Raw genomic sequence first — 17,500 nt, 5'->3', positions numbered from 1 at the left:
TGTGTGTGAGTGTGTGAGTGTGTGAGTGTGTGAGTGTGTGAGTGTGTGAGTGTGTGAGTGTGCAGTGCTGAGGGGGGATGCTGAAGGCTAGAATGGGGGCTGTACTGTGTCATGCTATGCTACACTTTGTTGCTGTATTATGGCATGTTATGCTACCATTTGTTATGCTGAGTAGTGCTATGCTAGGTCATGCTATGTTATGTTGTGTAATGTCATGCTATGCTACACTGTGTTATGCTGTGTAGTGCTATGCTAGGTCATGCTATGTTATGTTGTGTAATGTCATGCTGTGCTACACTGTTATGATGTGTAGTGCTATGCTAGGTCATGCTATGTTATGTTGTGTAATGTCATGCTATGCTACACTGTGTTATGCTGTGTAGTGCTATGCTAGGTCATGCTATGTTATGTTGTGTAATGTCATGCTATGCTACACTGTGTTATGCTGTGTAGTGCTATGCTAGGTCATGCTATGTTAAGTTGTGTAATGTCATGCTATGCTACACTGTGTTATGCTATGCTATGCCATACCATGCTATGCTATGCTGTGTAACGTATGTGGTCTTCCGCTCTGCTCTGTTGCGCAGGGTGTGGGCGCTGACCCCCACAAGGCCCTGGCCCTGCCTGTGGACTACAAGTCCCAGAAGGAGAAGGAGGAGGACACGCCCCCGCTGCACGCAGAGGTCCAGGAGCTGTCCATCAGGATAGGTAGAGCAGGACCCCGCCCAGGCAAGCCTCCTGTCATATAACCACACCCCCCCTCCACTAACCCCGCCCTCCTCACCCCGCCCATATTAGGGCACAGCTAAGGCAAGCCAGGGTGACCCGCTTATTTGCCAAATTAATTTCGTCAGACATTGTAGATTGCATTTTGTCCTTCAGTAATGTCTGTCTATCTTGCTCTGTTAAACTTGACAAGAGCAGAAAGTTGCAATAATATGTCTGTGCTTTTCAATCTTTTTGAGGGCATATATGTCTTTTGGAATGAAAAAAAAGAAGATAAAAAAGCCAGTGTTCTAGAACTCTGTGACATCAGCGTTCACAACACTCCGGTCACACGTCTGTGCCACGCATCCTTTACTTTTTACACGGGAAGGAGAGGTGACACTCTTTCATTGATGGCTCTCTTCATCCCTCTGTATTCACGCTTTCACTTCGATCTCTGCTGCCTGATGTGGGGTTTCTGCCTGGCTTTGACCTTTCTCCTCCAATAATCATAATAATAATAATAATAATAATAATAATAATAATAATAATCATAATAATAATAATAATAATAATAATAATAGTAGTATACCGCTCCTTTATTACATGATCCATCCAGAGTTGTATCCAGTGTGAGACTCCAGAGTAGATTAGGGAGAGAAGCGGGATGATCAGAATGATGGCCAGCCTCAGAGGAGGAGAGATGTTAAAGAGAGGAGGAGTGAGAGGATGGAGTGAGAGAGGATGAGTGAGAGGAGGGAGTGAGAGAGGAGGGAGTGAGAGAGGATGGAGTGAGAGAGGATGGAGTGAGAGAGGATGGAGTGAGAGAGGATGGAGGAGTGAGAGAGGATGAGTGAGAGAGGCGGAGTGAGAGAGGCGGAGTGAGAGAGGATGGAGTGAGAGAGGATGGAGGAGTGAGAGAGGATGAGTGAGAGAGGATGAGTGAGAGAGGATGAGTGAGAGAGGATGAGTGAGAGAGGATGAGTGAGAGAGGATGGAGGAGTGAGAGAGGATGGAGTGAGAGAGGATGGAGTGAGAGAGGATGGAGTGAGAGAGGATGGAGGAGTGAGAGAGGCGGAGTGAGAGAGGCGGAGTGAGAGAGGCGGAGTGAGAGAGGATGGAGTGAGAGAGGATGGAGTGAGAGAGGATGGAGTGAGAGGATGGAGGAGTGAGAGGATGGAGGATGGAGGAGTGAGAGGATGGAGGAGTGAGAGGATGGAGTGAGAGGAGGGAGTGAGAGGAGAGGAGGGAGAGAGGATGAGTGAGAGGAGGGAGTGAGAGAGGATGGAGTGAGAGAGGATGGAGTGAGAGGATGGAGGAGTGAGAGGATGGAGTGAGAGAGGATGGAGTGAGAGAGGATGGAGTGAGAGGATGGAGTGAGAGAGGATGAGTGAGAGAGGAGGGAGTGAGAGAGGAGGGAGTGAGAGAGGAGGGAGTGGCAGAGCAGAGAGGATGGAGTGAGAGAGGCGGAGTGAGAGAGGAGGAGTGGCAGAGCAGAGAGGACGGAGTGAGAGAGGAGGGAGTGGCAGAGCAGAGAGGATGGAGTGAGAGAGGCGGAGTGAGAGAGGAGGAGTGGCAGAGCAGAGAGGACGGAGGTGAAGTGTGACATGACCCAGCAGGGCTTTAATGAGGGCTGTTAGCAGACCGGCCGCATGCAGGGCTGGACTGAAATGGCTTGTGTGTAGACTGATACCTCCAGGTGCGTTCTGGGAAGACTGATACCTCCGGGTGCATTCTGGGAAGAGTGAGACCTCCAGGTGCATTCTGGGAGGAACACGGTGCGTTCTGGGAAGATTGGACTTCGTTCATTAAATTGTGCTTTAGAATGTTTCCACAGACATCCCAGCCTTCATTTCCCCCTGCTCTGCAGTGCTGATACCCATCCCTCAGCTGATGAACTTAATGACTTCAGCATCATTAATAAAGTCTTATTACAGTATAATATCCAATAACATAGACTAATGAATGAGACCTGCATATAAAATGTAGGGTTGAAACAGTTGCTGGCAATTTTTCAAATGAAGTTTCAGTTGAATGTTTTCACTACTTAGTAGTAGATTGGAAATACATTGCATACTGTGTTCATTTTTAATAATAATTTATAGATAAAGTACACTTATTAAATTAATCAGATGTTTCTGGATGTTCAGTAAGCGGAAATGCGTATTTAGCTTAGTAAATAAATAAATGAATTCCATAGTATAAGCATCTCAACTACCTGCCTGTTACAGACATAACACCTTAATCGTTCTTCTGGACCTGTGATTGGTCAGCTTTGTCCTTGTGCTTTGGGTGGTGGTGGTGATTGGATAGCTGGTCTTTGGGTGGTGGTGGTGATTGGATAGCTGGTCTTTGGGTGGTGTTGGTGATTGGATAGCTGGTCTTGGGGTGGAGTTGGTGATTGGATTGCTGGTCTTTGGGTGGAGTTGGTGATTGGATAACTGGTTTCCTGGGTCCTTCCTCAGCAGATAATGTTTCCTCCCCTCTGTCCTGTCCTGGTGTCATGGCGATGTGTTTCCGATGATGAACCTCTTACACTCGTGTGTTTGTGCTCCGTGTATCTGACCGCTTGGAGAAGCCCACGTTTCTCATTCAGTGAGTGTGGTCTGCTCTCTGGAACCAGATACTCACACACCTGATACTCACACACCTGATACTCACACACCTGCTACTCACACACCTGCTACTCACACACCTGATACTCACACACCTGATACTCACACACCTGATACTCACACCCCTGCTACTCACACACCTGATACTCACACACCTGATACTCACACACCTGATACTCACCTGATACTCACACACCTGATACTCACCTGATACTCACACACCTGATACTCACACACCTGATACTCACACACCTGATACTCACACACCTGATACTCACACACCTGATACTCACACACCTGATACTCACACACCTGATTCTCACACACCTGGTGGGTCCTGTCTCTTATTTTTCTGTCTCTACTCCTAGCTCAGCCCACCCAGAGAGCCTAGGAAAAGTGGCAAGAAAAATAAATAAAGACGTGGACATTGAGAAAACGTTAATCGGGCAAATGGAACGTCAGTTACAGTCTCCCTGTCTCACCTCTGTGTGATTACGCCTGCTAATTCAGCCCGGTTTCCCTGTCTCAGCTCCTGCTAATTCAGCCCGGTTTCCCTGTCTCACCTCCTGCTAATTCAGCCCGGTTTCCCTGTCTCACCTCCTGCTAATTCAGCCCGGTTTCCCTGTCTCACCTCCTGCTAATTTAGCTGGTCTGTGTGATGCCTTTCTCAGCCATCAGTGTAAGCAGTGTTGGGGTCCTAGAGCGTGTGAGCGTGTGAGCGTGTGAGCGTGTGAGGGGGGGTTATATGACTGAGGCATCTCTCTCTCTCTCTCTCTCTCTCTCTCCCTCTCTCTCTCTCTCCCTCTCTCTCTCTCTCCCTCTCTCTCTCTCCCTCTCTCTATCTCTCTCTCTCTCTCTCTCCCTCTCTGTCTCTCTCTCTCTCCCTCCCTCTCCCTCTCCCTCTCTCTCTCTCTCTCTCTATCTCTCTCTCTCCCTCTCTCTCTCTCTCTCTCTCTATCTCTCTCTCTCTCCCTCTCTCTCTCTCTCTCTCTCTCATATGCTGCTCTATGACCTGCCCAGCCACTGTCAGTTCTCAGTTTTGTTTGTGTAGCTCTTTTTACAGAAGACGTGAGGACGCTTCACAGAGTAACAGGAGGGCTAAAAGGGCGAAGCCAGGCCAGAGCCCCAAGCAGAAGTACGCCGTTTTCAGAGAAACCCACGAAACCTGCCGTTTTCAGAGGCCCACGAAACCTGCCGTTCCACATGTGTCCACAAAATGGCCGACGTCACGCCTCTGTTTGCCCCCCCATTTTTAGACGAAGTGTTAGTGTCTAAGAGAGTGTATTTAATAGTAATAGTAATAGTGTATTAATAGTGTGTTTAAGGTTGAAAAATGATAGCCGGCTTCTCTCTGCCGGCTGGCTACTCTGACATTCTGGGAGCCCCCTGCAAGGGTCCAGTACCATTGCTGTGTACAGGCTCCCTCAAAACAGAGGGTGACATTGGGGAGGTGTGTGAGAGTGTGAGAGTGTGAGAGTGTGAGAGTGTGAGAGTGTGAGAGTGTGAGAGTGTGTGAGAGTGTGAGAGAGTGTGAGAGTGTGAGAGTGTGTGAGAGTGTGTGAGAGTGTGTGAGAGTGTGTGAGAGTGTGTGAGAGTGTGTGAGAGTGTGTGAGAGTGTGTGAGAGAGTGTGAGAGAGTGTGAGAGAGTGTGAGAGAGTGTGAGAGAGTGTGAGAGAGTGTGAGAGAGTGTGAGAGAGAGTGAGAGAGAGTGAGAGAGAGTGGTTCTCCGGCTGGTCTCTTGTGCGTGTGGAGGATGAATGTTCATGTGTAATCTCACACGCCCGTGTCCAATAGCTGTGCGGTCTCTAATGAGTCCGCGACTCTGCTCTAAATCCCTCCTCACTATTCATAACCAACCCGCCACTGAACACCCGGAAACCTGCCTGCTGTTTAACACCCGGAAACCTGCCTGCTGCTTAACACCCGGAAACCTGCCTGCTGTTTAACACCCGGAAACCTGCCTGCTGTTTAACACCCGGAAACCTGCCTGCTGTTTAACACCCGGAAACGTGCCTGCTGTTTAACACCCGGAAACGTGCCTGCTGTTTAACACCCGGAAACGTGCCTGCTGTTTAACACCCGGAAACGTGCCTGCTGTTTAACACCCGGAAACGTGCCTGCTGTTTAACACCCGGAAACGTGCCTGCTGTTTAACACCCGGAAACCTGCCTGCTGTTTAACACCCGGAAACGTGCCTGCTGTTTAAAACCCGGAAACGTGCCTGCTGTTTAACACCCGGAAACCTGCCTGCTGTTTAACACCCGGAAACGTGCCTGCTGTTTAACACCCGGAAACGTGCCTGCTGTTTAACACCCGGAAACGTGCCTGCTGTTTAACACCCGGAAACCTGCCTGCTGCCTGGCGTGTTGGGAAACGTCCGCAATCTTGCATCTTGGTAACTTAGTGAAGTAGACTTATTCTGCATCCACATCCTTGAGCACTTTATTAGGAACAGTTTTACTTTATTAAACCTACTTAATCATGTGAATATCTAATCAGCCAATTGTGGGGCAGCAGTGCAATGCATGCAAACATGTAGATACGGGTCAGGAGGTAAGATCTAAGTGACTTTGACCGTGGAATGATTGTTGGTGGCAGACAGGGTGGTTAGAGTATCTCAGTGTGCGTGTGTGTGTGTGTGCGTGTGCGTACGTGTACGCGTGTGTGTGTGTGTGTTCCTGTGTGTGCGTGTCCTCATGTACATACCTAAGTGTGGTGCTGTATTTTATTTGCATATATTAATCTGCGGATTCATGCGCAGAATTATGAAATATTCATGTTGTCTTTTTGATCTGTTGAAACAAATTCAGCTGATGGCTAATTATGATGTGCAGTTTTTAATGAGGTTACGGTGAACGATTATGATAATCCAAAATTAAAGCACAGTGTGACACAGCTTTTAGTGCACACTTAAAATTAAGGCGAGAAAGCAGAATGTTCTGGTATGTAACTATGGCAGCAGTGGTGTGTGTACGGGACGCAGGGTTCCAGAACGCAGGGCTTTTCGTCGTGAAAATAGCGCCTCCTCTGGTTGACAGTCTGCCTGCAACAGCACATGGCTCTGGGGGAAGTGAGTGCCCTGGCAATGCTGGGAAATGTAGTTCTGGACAGAGAGGGTGCACTGGGACTGCGGTAGAGGATCTCTACAGTCATAAAGCCTTGGGTTAGGATGGTGCAGGTAGAGGATCTCTACAGTAATAAAGCATTGGGTTAGGATGGTGCAGGTAGAGGATCTCTACAGTAATAAAGCATTGGGTTAGAATGGTGCAGGTAGAGGATCTCTACAGTAATAAAGCGCTGGGTTAGAAAAGAAAGAAGAAAGTTGAGTAGAAGCAGCTCGTCCTGCACCATCCTAACAACAACCTGCTTGACCCCCATCAGTCTGGCTTCAGATCGGGCCACTCGACAGAGACCGCGCTCCTCTCCGTCAGTGAGTCACTCCATGCCGCACGAGCAGCCTCCCTCTCCCCTGTCCTCATTCTCCTAGATCTCTCTGCTGCCTTCGACACTGTGGATCGCTCCATCCTCCTGTCTGCCCTGTCAGCAACGGGCATCTGTGGCACAGCCCTGGACTGGATTGAGTCCTACCGCTCCTTCCAGGTTGCCTGGGCTGGTACGGTATCGACACCTTGGCCCCTTGCCACAGGAGTTCCCCAGGGCTCAGTCCTAGGCCCGCTTCTTTTTTCTCTTTACACTCGTTCCCTTGGCCCTGTGATCACTGCACATAGGCTATCCTACCACTGCTATGTGGATGATACCCAACTCTTCATCTCATTCCCACCATCTGATACACAGGTTTCTGCCCGTATCTCTGCTTGCCTGAGTGACATCCAGAGCTGGATGGACAACCACTATCTAAAGCTCAACCCAGGCAAGACTGAAATGATATTCATCCCTGCTAATACCTCTCCCCACCTGGATCTCTCCATTTCCCTCGGGGATACCACACTCACGCCATCACCCAGTGCAAGGAACCTCGGCGTGGTGATGGACAGCAGACTGTCCCTTTCCGAGAACGTTGCGGCGGTGACCCGGTCATGCAGGTTCTTCCTATACAACATACGGAGAATCCGCCCCTTTCTCACCCCCTACTCGACCCAGCTCCTGGTCCAAGCGATGGTTCTGTCCCGCCTGGACTACTGCAATTCCCTCTTGGCTGGCTTCCCAGCGTCTGCCATCAGACCCCTCCAACTTATCCAGAATGCAGCAGCTCATCTGGTCTTCAACCTTCCCAAATACTCACACGTCACCCGCCTGTTTACTTCCCTCTGGCTGCCTGTCATGGCTCGCATCAAATTCAAAACATTGGTGCTAGCCTTCCAAGCAGTTAAGGGGTCTTCCCCAGCTTACCTCCAAAAAATCATCAGACCCTACACCCCTGCCAGACCTCTTCGTTCAGCCTCCACAGGCCGCTTGGCACCTCCCCCTCTCCGAACCTCCACCTCACGCTCACGACTACTGTCTGTACTGGCTCCACGGTGGTGGAACAAACTCCCCGTTGAGGTCAGAACAAACAAAAAAAATAGGCCCTGGTCCTTATCTTTGTTGTACGGGTAGCAATTGAAATTGTACTTCCCTCTAGGGTCTTTCAGCGAACTTACCCCTGGTTATGGGTATGTACTTTGTTGTACGTCGCTCTGGATAAGAGCGTCTGCCATTAATGTAATGTAATGCAGGTAGAGGATCTCTACAGTAATAAAGCGTTGGGTTAGGATGGTGCAGGTAGAGGATCTCTACAGTAATAAAACGTTGGGTTAGGATGGTGCAGGTAGAGGATCTCTACAGTAATAAAGCGTTGGGTTAGGATGGTGCAGGTAGAGGATATCTACAGTAATAAAGCGTTGGGTTAGGATGGTGCAGGTAGAGGATCTCTACAGTAATAAAGAGTGGGGTTGGGATGGTGCAGGTAGAGGATCTCTACAGTAATAGTCAGGGAGTGCTGGGAAATGTAGTTCAGGAGTGGATGCACTGGGGCTGCTGGGAAATGTAGTTCAGGAGTGGATGCACTGGGACTGCTGGGAAATGTGGGTCTGTCGGTCTGTCAGTCTGTGGTGATTAATGCAGTTTAATGCTCGTAAGTTTTGCTTTGTGTGACTTGGTTTGATGTTGTAAAGGGTGGTGTTACGCTGGTTTGTGTGACTTGGTTTGATGTTGTAAAGGGTGGTGTTACGCTGGTTTGTGTGACTTGGTTTGATGTTGTAAAGGGTGGTGTTACGCTGGTTTGTGTGACTTGGTTTGATGTTGTAAAGGGTGGTGTTACGCTGGTTTGTGTGACTTGGTTTGATGTTGTAAAGGGTGGTGTTACGCTTGTTGGTGTTTAAGGACTGGACTGGCCTGGGCGGGTGGGGTTGTGGAAGCAGCTCTCCGGGGCGTGGAGCTTCAGGGCTGGTGTGAACGTGTAGGTGTGTGTTTGCGATTGTGTCCTGATTTAAGCCCCATTCTCCAAGGCCCGTGTGTAATTTCCTCTGTGCGCTTGACTTTTTCCGGGGGTGGTAAGCGCCCTTATCGTCTCTGACCACCTTAGATTCCCGCTGACGTGCCGGCTGGGCTTCCTGCCAGTGGACCGGTTCCGTCTAACGTGCACTGGAAGAGTGCTCTCCATGACCACCCCCCCCCCCCCCCCACACTCCTTCCCGACGCTCCGCCCCCCCCCCCACACTCCTTCCCGACGCTCCACCCCCCCCCCCACACTCCTTCCCGACGCTCCCCCCCCCCCCCACTCCTTCCCGACGCTCCACCCCCCCCCCCCACACTCCTTCCCGACGCTCCCCCCCCCCCCACACTCCTTCCCGACGCTCCGCCCCCCCCCCCCCACACTCCTTCCCGACGCTCCGCCCCCCCCCCCCACACACTCCTTCCCGACGCTCCACCCCCCCCCCACACTCCTTCCCGACGCTCCGCCCCCCCCCCCACACTCCTTCCCGACGCTCCGCCCCCCCCCCCCCACACTCCTTCCCGACGCTCCCCCCCCCCCCCCCACCCCAGCACATTTCTCTAATGTCCTCTTTATGTAACACGTCGTGACTCATTGGCCAGTTGTGTACCCAACGCCTCAGTGCTGGGTGTCTGCTGTTACCTGGCAACTGTCCTAATTGGGGAGGGGGGGGGAGAGGAGGTGACGTGAGTTAACCTGCCCCCACCACCCCGAGGGCAGTATCACCACACACTTGTTTAATGACCCAATAAAAAAACCAATCAGAGAGTTGATCTCTGTGAGCTGTTTGATATGGATGAATAAACACAGGGATAGCTGTTGTATTTTTATCAGTCACTTCAAATGGCTGTTTTCTCTCTTCCCAATTTGAGTTATTACTAATGTACGTGTTTGCAAAACATGACGTTCTCATCGCTGTTTAAACTCTGCGCAAGGTGGGCGTACAAACTGCTGAAGTCAAGCAGAGCTGGGTTGTGTTAGTATTGCGAATGAATCACTGAAGTTATTACTGAAGCTAAGCTAAGCTAGTACTGATGATAACTATGTTAGTACTGATGATAAGCTAAGTTAGTACCGAAAATAAGATAATTTAGCACTGAAGATAAGGGAATTAAACACTGAAGTTAAGTTGGTACTTAAGCCAAGTTAGTACTGAAGATAAATTAAGTTAGTACTGAAGATAAGCTAATTTAGTACTGAAGCTAAGCTAAAATAGTACTGAATATAAGCTAATTTAGTAATTATTTTTTAGCGCATGCCAGCTCAGCAACCCCTTGCAACATAAGGGCGGAGGTGTTGCCATGGTGACCACACAGGACCCACCTGTTACAGCGATATGAGGAAGATATGTGGTGTGTGGTAACGCTGTGGGTGTTTAGGTGATGTGTGGTAACACTGTGGTGATGTGTGGTAACACTGTGGTGTGTGGTAACGCTGTGGGTGTTTAGGTGATGTGTGGTAACACTGTGGTGATGTGTGGTAACACTGTGGTGATGTGCGGTAACGCTGTGGTTATGTGCGGTAACGCTGTGGGTGTTTAGGTGATGTGCGGTAACACTGTGGTGATGTGCGGTAACACTGTGGTGATGTGCGGTAACGCTGTGGTTATGTGCGGTAACGCTGTGGGTGTTTAGGTGATGTGCGGTAACACTGTGGTGGTGTGCGGTAACGCTGTGGTTATGTGTGGTAACGCTGTGGGTGTTTAGGTGATGTGTGGTAACACTGTGGTGGTGTGCGGTAACGCTGTGGTTATGTGTGGTAACGCTGTGGGTGTTTAGGTGATGTGTGGTAACACTGTGGTGATGTGCGGTAACGCTGTGGTTATGTGCGGTAACGCTGTGGGTGTTTAGGTGATGTGTGGTAACACTGTGGTGGTGTGCGGTAACGCTGTGGTGATGTGCGGTAACGCTGTGGTTATGTGTGGTAACGCTGTGGGTGTTTAGGTGATGTGCGGTAACACTGTGGTGGTGTGCGGTAACGCTGTGGTTATGTGTGGTAACGCTGTGGGTGTTTAGGTGATGTGTGGTAACACTGTGGTTATGTGTGGTAACTCTGTGGTGATGTGAGGTAACACTGTGGTGATGTGTGGTAACACTGTGGGTGTTTGGGTGATGTGTGGTAACACTGTGGTTATGTGTGGTAACTCTGTGGTGATGTGAGGTAACACTGTGGTGATGTGTGGTAACACTGTGGGTGTTTGGGTGATGCGTGGTAACACTGTGGTTATGTGTGGTAACGCTGTGGGTGTTTTAGGGACACCGCTAACATAGACCCCAGACAGTGAAATCGGGATCCCCGTTAACAAAGCGCACATGTGAACAGCCAATCAATTTAACAGAACATCAATTTTAATGAATACTATTCATCGTAGTTCAGCCAGAACTTTCACAATGTGTTTGTCTCTTAAGTTCATATCTCATATCTCATACCTTGATGATGATAAATATACACTGCATCGTACAGCCCTGCTCACTTCCTCCCTCCCTCCCTCATTCCCTCATTCCCTCATTCCCTCCCTGTCATTTCTTATCTACTGTCTGCTGTTATTTATTTGTTCTCTCAGTTGTGTCTCTCATTATTATTTGGGTTGTGTTCTCTAGGGTGGTTTTATTGTTGCTTTTGTTTGTCTATATGAACTGTTTATTGTTGTTCCTACATAGGTGTGTATCGTTCTTTCACGTTTTGTTTTATAAAAAATGTTTTATGGATAGAATCCATTGTCAGATTAATCTACAAGGGCCAAGTCCTTATCTCAGTTGTATTCTTAGCCCCTGGAACTGTATTTCCCTCTCGGGTCTTTCAGCAGGCTAGATTATGGGTGTGCACTTTGCACTTTGTTGTACGTTGTTGTACATGTACTCTGGATAAGAGCATCTGCCAAATAGCTATAATATAATATAATATAATGCTTGGGCTGAATATGCAGGCTGTACGTTGGCATAGACTCTGAAGCTGAATGTGTTGGTTTGTGGGGACAGTTGATGTTGGAATCAGGCTCTGTTACGCTGTCTGAACTCTTTCAGAGGAGAGAGCAGAAACCCTGAGATGTCAGAACATTAACCTTGCATGCCGCATGATGACTGCCCTTGAATGTTTGTCCATACAAAGAAACATAAACAGTGAAGAAAAACACAACTTATATAAAGCAAGCCTCTCTCTTTCTCTCTCTCAATCTCTCTCCTTCTCCCCCCCTTTTCTCTCTTTCTCTCTCCCAATCTCTCCATCTCTCTGTATCAATTAAATTCAAGTTGCTTTATAGCTCTCTTTTAATCTCCATCTGTCCCTCTTTCTCTCACCCTCAGTCTCTCCCCTTTTCTCTCTCTCATTCCTCCTCTCTCTCTCCCTCTGTCTCCCTCTCTCTCCCTCCCTCTCTCTCCCTCTCTCTCTCTGCCTCTCTCTCTCTGCCTCTCTCTCTCCCCCTCTTTCTCTCCCCCTCCCTCTCCCTCTCCCTCTCCCTCTCTCCCTCCCCCCCCCCCTCCCCCTCTCTCTCTCTCTCTCTCTCTCTCCATATTTTCTCATCACAAGGGCACTGTGGCAGTATTATCAACCCTTTTCTCTGCAACCTCTCATTTTTCTTCCCTGTGCCTGCCGTCCCCCTCTCCCCCTCTCTCCCTCTCGCCCCCTCTCCCCCTCCCTCTCTCTCCCTCTCTCCCCTCCCCCTGTCATTCCCAGACCCTCTGGTTTCGGACAGTGTACCAGTCCAGTGCGAGTCCACTGACTCCTCACCCTGTCTCTGTAGGAGACCTGGTCTCTGTGTTTAGATGTGTGTGTGAAGGTTGGCTGCTACCTACTCTGTTTCTCAGTTGTAAAAGAAAACGTCAAGGCATGAGGCAGTTTAAATTATTCAGTGCTGCACAGCAACTCCCAAAAACAAGTGTCAGACGTGCTCCTTATGAATGCACAACTGCTGCTCCATGCAGGACAGAGCTAGTCACACGAAGCACTCTTTTCTCCGGATGACTTGTCACATCTGCATTGTAAACAGAACACTTTCCTAACCATCGCAGCCTTACTAATCAGCCCTTCCCACAGTGGTGTTTGAGCAGAGGCTGCTCGCTTGGAGGTTTCCGCTTCCCATTCAACGCCTCCCCTGAGCGATGTGCTGAATCTGTGTGCTGAATCTGTGTGCTGAATCTGTGTGCTGAATCTGTGTGCTGAATCCAGCTGCTTCCCTGTCTCCCTCTCAGGGGCTAGGGCAGTGGGTATAGACTCAGGGGCTGGTTAGGGCAGTGGGTATAGACTCAGGGGCTGGTTAGGGCAGTGGGTATAGACTCAGGGGCTGGTTAGGGCAGTGGGTATAGACTCAGGGGCTGGTTAGGGCAGTGGGTATAGACTCAGGCTGGTTAGGGCAGTCGGTATAGACTCAGGGGCTGGTTAGGGCAGTGGGTATAGACTCAGGGGCTGGTTAGGGCAGTGGGTATAGACTCAGGGGCTGGTTAGGGCAGTGGGTATAGACTCAGGGGCTGGTTAGGGCAGTGGGTATAGACTCGGGCTGGTTAGGGCAGTGGGTATAGACTCAGGCTGGTTAGGGCAGTGGGTATAGACTCAGGGGCTGGTTAGGGCAGTGGGTATAGACTCAGGGGCTGGTTAGGGCAGTGGGTATAGACTCAGGGGCTGGTTAGGGCAGTGGGTATAGACTCAGGGGCTGGTTAGGGCGGTGGGTATAGACTCAGGGGCTGGTTAGGGCAGTGGGTATAGACTCAGGGGCTGGTTAGGGCAGTGGGTATAGACTCAGGGGCTGGTTAGGGCAGTGGGTATAGACTCAGGGGCTGGTTAGGGCAGTGGGTATAGACTCAGGGGCTGGTTAGGGCAGTGGGTATAGACTCAGGCTGGTTAGGGCAGTGGGTATAGACTCAGGGGCTGGTTAGGGCAGTGGGTATAGACTCAGGGGCTGGTTAGGGCGGTGGGTATAGACTCAGGGGCTGGTTAGGGCAGTGGGTATAGACTCAGGGGCTGGTTAGGGCAGTCGGTATAGACTCAGGGGCTGGTTAGGGCAGTGGGTATAGACTCTGTAGCGGTCAGGGCAGTGGGTATAGACTCAGGCTGGTTAGGGCAGTGGGTATAGACTCAGGGGCTGGTTAGGGCAGTGGGTATAGACTCAGGCTGGTTAGGGCAGTGGGTATAGACTCAGGGGCTGGTTAGGGCAGTGGGTATAGACTCAGGGGCTGGTTAGGGCAGTGGGTATAGACTCAGGGGCTGGTTAGGGCAGTGGGTATAGACTCAGGGGCTGGTTAGGGCAGTGGGTATAGACTCAGGCTGGTTAGGGCAGTGGGTATAGACTCAGGCTGGTTAGGGCAGTGGGTATAGACTCAGGCTGGTTAGGGCAGTGGGTATAGACTCTGTAGCGGTCAGGGCAGTGGGTATAGACTCTGTAGCGGTCAGGGCAGTGGGTATAGACTCAGGAGCTGGTTAGGGCAGTGGGTATAGACTCAGGCTGGTTAGGGCAGTGGGTATAGACTCAGGGGCTGGTTAGGGCAGTGGGTATAGACTCAGGGGCTGGTTAGGGCAGTGGGTATAGACTCAGGCTGGTTAGGGCAGTGGGTATAGACTCAGGCTGGTTAGGGCAGTGGGTATAGACTCAGGGGCTGGTTAGGGCAGTGGGTATAGACTCAGGGGCTGGTTAGGGCAGTGGGTATAGACTCAGGGGCTGGTTAGGGCAGTGGGTATAGACTCTGTAGCGGTCAGGGCAGTGGGTATAGACTCTGTAGCGGTCAGGGCAGTGGGTATAGACTCTGTAGCGGTCAGGGCTGGTCTGCTCGACCTGTGGGCGCACACAGCGCTCACCGATGAGTGGAGGTGGGCAGCGGTCGCCATGGAGACGGGTTGCCGTGGTGATCGGTCAGAACCCCTCCAACTCCAGTTCATCTGGTGAACTGCTGATATAGTGGGACAGCGCCTGACCAGAACTTTTTCTTTTTCTTTTTTTGACATAAAACAAGTGATTCCGACGGACAGACCCAGTCAACGCAACCGCCTTTAATCTGGTTGTCATGGAAACTGCCATTTGACTTCTCCTTTTGTTACGAGCTGCAGTTTTGACTTCGTAATGTTCAAAGGTTATTATTTTAGTGGAACTTGCTGCTATCATCTTTTTTTGAGCTCACCTTCAAGATACAAATACATTTCTTATAAAAAGCATTTTTAATGTTTTTTTTATTTTATTTTTTATAAAAGATCAGTGGTTATACATGCTGTGTCCCGTCAGCAGTCAGCATGGAGTTAATTGGCACGGCGGTCTGGATTCTGGTTTGCCAGACTGGGCACAGAGTCCCCATCCCTGCCCTGTGGTGTGGCGGTGGGGTCATGGTGCCTCTCTGTGATTCTCAGATAAGGTTGAGAACGGGGAGCTGTACCAGAGGAAGAGAGGAGCCCCCTCCGGCCCGGTGCAGGAGCAGGGCGTGGCTCGCCCCCCGGACGGGGCGGGGCCGACCGGGAGCAGCTGGAGACGCATCGTCCTGCTCATCCTCGCCATCACCATCCACAACATCCCCGGTGAGACTCTCCCCCCTCCCTCCCTCCCTCCCTCTCTCCCTCTCCCTCTCTCTCTCCCTCTCTCCCTCTCCCTCTCTCTCTCTCTCTCTCCATCCCGCTGCCCCGTCCAGGGTTTAGTGTTGCTCAGACTCCAGGGTTTAGTGTTGCTCAGACTCCAGGGTTTAGCGTTGCTCAGACTCCAGGGTTTAGTGTTGCTCAGACTCCAGGGTTTAGTGTTGCTCAGACTCCAGGGTTTAGTGTTGCTCAGACTCCAGGGTTTAGTGTTGCTCAGACTCCAGGGTTTAGTGTTGCTCAGACTCCAGGGTTTAGTGTTGCTCAGACTCCAGGGTTTAGTGTTGCTCAGACTCCAGGGTTTAGTGTTGCTCAGACTCCAGGGTTTAGTGTTGCTCAGACTCCAGGGTTTAGTGTTGCTCAGACTCCAGGGTTTAGTGTTGCTCAGACTCCAGGGTTTAGTGTTGCTCAGACTCCAGGGTTTAGTGTTGCTCAGACTCCAGGGTTTAGTGTTGCTCAGACTCCAGGGTTTAGTGTTGCTCAGACTCCAGGGTTTAGTGTTGCTCAGACTCCAGGGTTTAGTGTTGCTCAGACTCCAGGGTGTAGTGTTGCTCAGACTCCAGGGTTTAGTGTTGCTCAGACTCCACACAGAGGCGTGGATCGATCGGACTCCTGGTCCACGTGCACCGAGGACCTTTAGGGCGATCACCAAATCACGTGTAGACCAGGGGGGGGACCGCTCTTAAGAGCAGCACGTAGTCCATCATCGCCTGTAGCCCGGTGGCTACGGTGCGTGACTGGGACCCGGAAGGTTGGTGGTTCTCATCCCGGTGCAGCCACAGTAAGATCCGCACAGCCCTTGAGCAAGGCCCTTAACCCTGCATTGCTCCATTTGTTTTTTGGTTTTTTGTTTTGCTGCAGTTGATATAATTTTTTATGTAAAAGGTCCTCTTTAAACTTGTGTCAGGGGATGTGTTTGTGTTTTCATCTGTAGGAGGTGCGTCTTGTGTGGACCGATTTGCACCGGGTTGCATCACTCAGTTTCTGTGTTTTGATGGTTAAAGGGGTAATAGAATGTTCTGGAAGGGCAGCAGAGTGTTGGGGGGGGTTGTGATGCGGGGCTTCGGTGGCTGATGGTCTATTAACAGAACCGTGGGAACAGCAGGGAGTGCATTGTGTGCCACACTCTGTATCTATACATACACATGCATTCAGTGTAAATATACTCTCTCTCAAGGAGAGTAGATAATATATATTTTCTTTTTTTCCCACATCCGTATCAGTCAACTTTTTGCTTTTGAGGCAGCAGACTCCTGGCCCGCTGGAGCAGTTCAGCGTCCCGACGGCAGATTTATTCATAACATTAATAATATAACATAATTCAGCCCGCCATAACGGAGGAACACTGCCCCCTGCTGGCCTTCCCACACTGCTGCAGCCAGTAACAGCGCTGAGCATCAAACAACATTACATTACACTACATTACATTACACTACATTACATTACACTACATTACAGTACATTACATTACACTACATTACACTACAGTACAATGTAGCACATTGCAATACATTACAATACATTACATTACATTACAATGTAGCACATTACAGTTGATTAGACTAAGCAGGAGACAATCCTCCCCTGGAGCAGTGCAGGGTTAAGGGCCTTGCTCAAGGGCCCGACGGCTGTGCGGATCTTAGTCATTTACCTTAACCACTACGCTACAGGCTGCCCTGGAAATGCTTTTAAACCAGACCCCTTCACATTTTGCACACTTTATTTCATGAAATGGATGAAATGACCATTTTACCCAGCAATCTGCGCTCCATAACCCATAATGACCACCATAAAGTTTTTGCAAATTCATAAAAAATTTGCAACTGAAATCTCCGGCGGTCTTTCCCCAGTCTTATGCAGAGATACGCCTTAAGCAAACACACTTCCCTAACTGCTGCAGACACCACGGGCCTGATTATCCTCTCCTGGAGCCACAGGATTAAACGCTGAGCTCCTACTCTGATTGGACGCCGGCCTGCACATGCTCAGTGTTAGGGTGCTGCTTCGCGGGGTGTGGCCGTGGGAAAGGGTTCTGATGTCACACTGTGCTGCACGGTGCTGTCATGTGCTGATGTGGCTGTGTTTGTAACTCCAGCCAGACGACACTCTCACTCACACACACACACAATATATACACTCACTCACACACTCACACACACTCACTCACACACACACACACTATATACACACACACACACACACA

The 17,500-nt window shown here is 50.1% G+C and overlaps 1 protein-coding gene across 3 annotated transcripts in view; it reads left to right on the top strand.

The window, feature by feature from the left end:
• The window catches only part of LOC133121782 (zinc transporter ZIP11-like), a 51,517-nt gene that overhangs the window by 24,110 nt on the left and 9,907 nt on the right, over positions 1-17,500 (top strand). For 2 of the 3 annotated variants that reach the window (XM_061231244.1, XM_061231246.1), the window contains exons 5-6: positions 588-729; positions 15,082-15,246. In XM_061231244.1, coding sequence (XP_061087228.1) covers positions 588-729; positions 15,082-15,246 — 307 coding nt within the window. The remainder of the gene's footprint in view (positions 1-587; positions 730-15,081; positions 15,247-17,500) is intronic. The other variant, XM_061231245.1, reaches the window with a different exon arrangement.

The sequence above is a fragment of the Conger conger genome, chromosome 2 (assembly GCF_963514075.1).
Source record: "Conger conger chromosome 2, fConCon1.1, whole genome shotgun sequence".
NCBI classification, from domain to species: domain Eukaryota; kingdom Metazoa; phylum Chordata; class Actinopteri; order Anguilliformes; family Congridae; genus Conger; species Conger conger.
Note: the sequence above shows the minus strand (reverse complement) of the source record. Positions and strands in the feature narration are given on the sequence as shown.